A 3,841-nucleotide genomic window follows, 5' to 3' on the forward strand; every position below is an offset into this window, starting at 1 on the left:
GATTAAAAATTCTTTACACATGTGTATATATAAACAGTATAGGCTAAATTATTTTGTTCATCTCAACTTTAATATTGAAGATCAATCTTTCAATAATCGAAAATTTCAAGCAAGCCCAAGAGGCATGGAGGAGACATATAGAACAGAGAGAGTAAGCCCAAACATGCATATTTACAAAAAACTTTACCAGGTGGTTCAATGTTTAAATTTTATTTTTATTTTTAAAGCCGTGTAAACAGTCTTACGTAAATGCAGGTACAACCGTTTGACAGTGATATTGGAGAGAGACAAGTATACCAATGGCTCGAAAAATTATTTCCAATAATTAAGAGGATTTATTACAATAAGCAATATATTTCCCTACAAAAAGATAAAATAAATGAATTGAGTATACATGACTAAGAGCCCGTTTGGCTTAGCTGATTTAGAGTAGCTGATAAGTATTAGGTGCTGAAAAGCACTTTTAAGTGCTGAAACTGATTTAAAAAATAAGCAGTTACGTGTTTGAATAAAAATGCTGAAATTAATAATAAACAGCTGAAGAACTGGGTATACGAAGAGTTTTGTTTAAAAAGAATTATTTTAGGGGTAGAATAGTAAATATTTTGCTCAAACCTAAAGTGCTTATAAGCTGAAATTTGATAAGTTGGGGGAGACCAACTTATGACTTTTAGCTTATTTTTGGCTTATAAGCACTTAACTTATAAACACTTTTAATTTTACCAAACGCGTAAATAAGACAAAAAATGATTATAAGCCAGTTTGACCAGCTTATAAGTTTAGCCAAACACCCTCTAAACACCAAACACGACAAGAATCTACAAGAAGATTATTAATTGCCTTTGAAAAATCAGCACACCCTTTATCTTCAGCCACACAGTTATGGCCGAACCAGCTCAAAGAATATCTAACTTTCAACCATCCAACTTCTGTCTAACTCAAAAAAGGTAATGTACAAAATTGTGAAAGGACAATCTTCTTAATTGAAAGCCTCTCTTTAAAATCACCAACCATATTCTAGCCATGAAACCAACCCCACCTTCATCTTCAGTATGGCAATTCATAAATTCCATCGGTGTAATTTCTTGGGACCACTCGCCACATTTCAAAGCTAGTTGCAAAAGTCAATTAATCACACCATAGTAGTATAACTAATTGCATCAACATGTTTTCCACCATCTATTTTGGTGCTATGGATTCGGGCAAAAACAACCTCTCTAGCTTCACACGTAGGGTAAGATTATCCTTCCCAAACCCATATGTGGGATTATTGTTGTTGTTGGACTCGGGCAGAAACACACGCTATTTTTTACTCGAATTATAGTATATAATATCCGAAAAGAATAGTAAATATTTGACCTGTGATTAACGATAGAGACCAAATCTTTGACTCGCTACATCACACCGTACTTGAGCAAAACCAATGCGAGATTTTTCAAGATCATACTCGACCCACACATTTTGTTGATGATGGTGACCAATAATATACGCCTCGATAGCTAGTAGCTCGGAATTTCCAAACGTGAAGCAATGTATCGAGTCATTGCCCCGAATTTCACCGGGTACCCGATACAACAACCGCTCTCCCAAAACCGTTATTTCCGCGCCTCGAAATACTAAGCTCACCGATGGTAATGCAGGTAACTTCGTTGCGTTAACAGGTACACGATAACACAAGTCCATTGCACCTTGAAAAACAAAATCTTGATCCTCAAGAACCTTAAGAGTTGCCTTAGTTTGATTCAAAAACTCATTCCTTAGTGCAGTATAAGCTGGACCAAGTAGGAATGTAAATTGGGTACCCGAATCAACCATGGTTTGACCCGCTCCGGTATGATCGGGTACAAATACGGATTTTGGTATTGAAAGTAATTTATCCGAAACTTTAATACCTTCAAGTTGAACAGTATATGCTACTCTATCAAAGTAAGGTAATGGAAGTGAAATTTCTACTAACGGCGTGTAATTTAACGGCAAAACCCAAGTAAAATTAGACTCACCAAGAAGCAAAACGCCGTTAAAATCCGATCCCGAAATGCAATATGAAAACTTCTTAAACCCCATTTGTGAAACAAATGAGAGTGCTCCACGGTTCATACCCATTAACCCAGTTGTCTTTGAATCTTCATCCGAATTACTACTGAAACCCGAATCCATACACCCGAATATAGTATCCGAAAAATTTGACCCACCAATATTAAACGTATCCATAGCTAAATTCCCTTCAGAAGATGAAGCATCTGCATAAGAAAGCACGGCATGACATAAATTCTTGGAGTCACAAGAAGCTGGTATAGAGAAATCTTGTGTTCGGGTCGTACAAGTTGGTGATGAACAAGAAACGGGTCGGTAAGAAACTGACCGGTTCGGGTTGAAAAGAGGTTGGTTGATTCGGGTTGAGTTGCAATGTAGCCATGAGAGTTCACTGCCTGTATCAAGTACCATTGTAACATTCTGTGGAGGTCTACCAACTGATAGAGAAACAGTAAGTGTTACATTGTGTGTAAATGGAAGCTTGTTTGCAGCTCTAGGGAAGGACCCAGATGACATTTCTTGAGTTTTTAGCGCCAAAATTAACATTGATGAATTATTCTGGGAGTTGAAAGTAGTAGAGGAAAAACATTTCAGGGGTTTGTATAGTAAGAACAAGAAGCTTATTAATAATCTGAAAAACAAGGGAAGTTTCATAGCTTTGATTGTGAATTGAATGAGGGGTAAGAATAATGTTGAGCTGAGAAAAATGGACAGAAAGTGAGAGAACAGGGAAGTGTTATTTGGGTAAGAATGGAGTAAGATGTGTGTTGTGAGTTTTGGAGACAGAGGCTATGTAAGAGGAATAAGGAATCTGAAGTTTCTATGGTGGTGGTGGGCTTTAAGTTCAGGTTTAATGTTGGGGGAAAAAAATCTTGAAGTAAATTTGGTTTAGCTAGCTGTATGTGAAGCTAGGACAAGGATTCATTAAAAAAAAAATTATACAGAGTGTCACTACTAATATATTATTATTTTAAAAAGTATAAGTTAGACATCTCTATAACAACATCAATATATAATAGTTATTCATTATTATAAAAGTCAAAAAAATTCGGAACCAATTTTTTATGTTGTGTTATAATATATATCCTCTATAACAATACTTCATTATGGCAACAAAAAATAATCAGAACAAACGAGACTATTATAGAAATGTTTCACTATATATATGAAATGTTTTCCAAATGCCATGTGCGGTGACCCCTCTTTTTACAATGTATGTCCGCCTCTACATCAAACTGCTTTCGTCAGTAAATTACATTATATATATATAAGAAAAATAGATTTTGAATTCTTTTAAATTTTTTGTGTGTTTATTCTTTTTATATTTGAAATCCTTTTTTAAAAACTCCTAATTCTGACACTAACTAATACTCTCCCTCATTTATTTTTACTTGGCACATTTTGACTTTTCACACCCCTTAAAAAATAATATATGAAGTGCATAATTTACCATAATACTCATATTAATTGATGCATATTTTATTGGATTTGAGAAAATAATTTAAAATAAGTAATAAATATTGTGGGATAATAGAAAAAAATTTATCTTCTATTAATATGTGTAAAGTGATAAGTAAAAATAAAAATTTATTTTTAATATATATGCTCTGTAAAAATGAAAGGAGGGAGTAGGGGGATAGCTATAGCTAATAAGGTAAGTAGCAACGTGGAAGATTGTTGCGGCGTCGCTTTTAGGAATTTAGAAACGCTTTGAAAGATTGGAAAACAAAACTTTGGGCGGTTGATTAACATTTAATGATCATAGACCAGAAAAAAAACATTTAATTAATGATCGGTGGAGAGCTGG

General features: G+C 34.3%; 1 protein-coding gene across 1 annotated transcript; it reads right to left on the reverse strand.

The window, feature by feature from the left end:
- Window positions 1-300: 300 nt before the first annotated feature.
- LOC107786388 (aspartic proteinase PCS1-like) lies at window positions 301-2,491 on the reverse strand. Its single transcript, XM_075222738.1, has 2 exons — window positions 2,363-2,491; window positions 301-2,240 (listed from the first exon to the last, which is right to left on the reverse strand). Exons 1-2 carry the CDS (start codon window positions 2,451-2,453, stop codon window positions 1,366-1,368), a joined length of 966 nt encoding a protein of 321 aa, XP_075078839.1. The 5' UTR covers window positions 2,454-2,491; the 3' UTR covers window positions 301-1,365.
- Between the last annotated feature and the right edge of the window lie 1,350 nt (window positions 2,492-3,841).

This window comes from Nicotiana tabacum, chromosome 10 (genome assembly GCF_000715075.1).
Source record: "Nicotiana tabacum cultivar K326 chromosome 10, ASM71507v2, whole genome shotgun sequence".
Taxonomy (NCBI): domain Eukaryota; kingdom Viridiplantae; phylum Streptophyta; class Magnoliopsida; order Solanales; family Solanaceae; genus Nicotiana; species Nicotiana tabacum.

Excerpts from the sequence above, each read along its gene's own strand:
- LOC107786388 (XM_075222738.1), bottom strand. The coding sequence starts at position 2,453 with ATGTTACAATGGTACTTGATACAGGCAGTGAACTCTCATGGCTACATT. Across the intron at positions 2,241-2,362 it reads CCTCTTTTCAACCCGAACCG|ATGCTTCATCTTCTGAAGGG; the intron begins GTCAGTTTCTTA and ends TTTCTTATGCAG.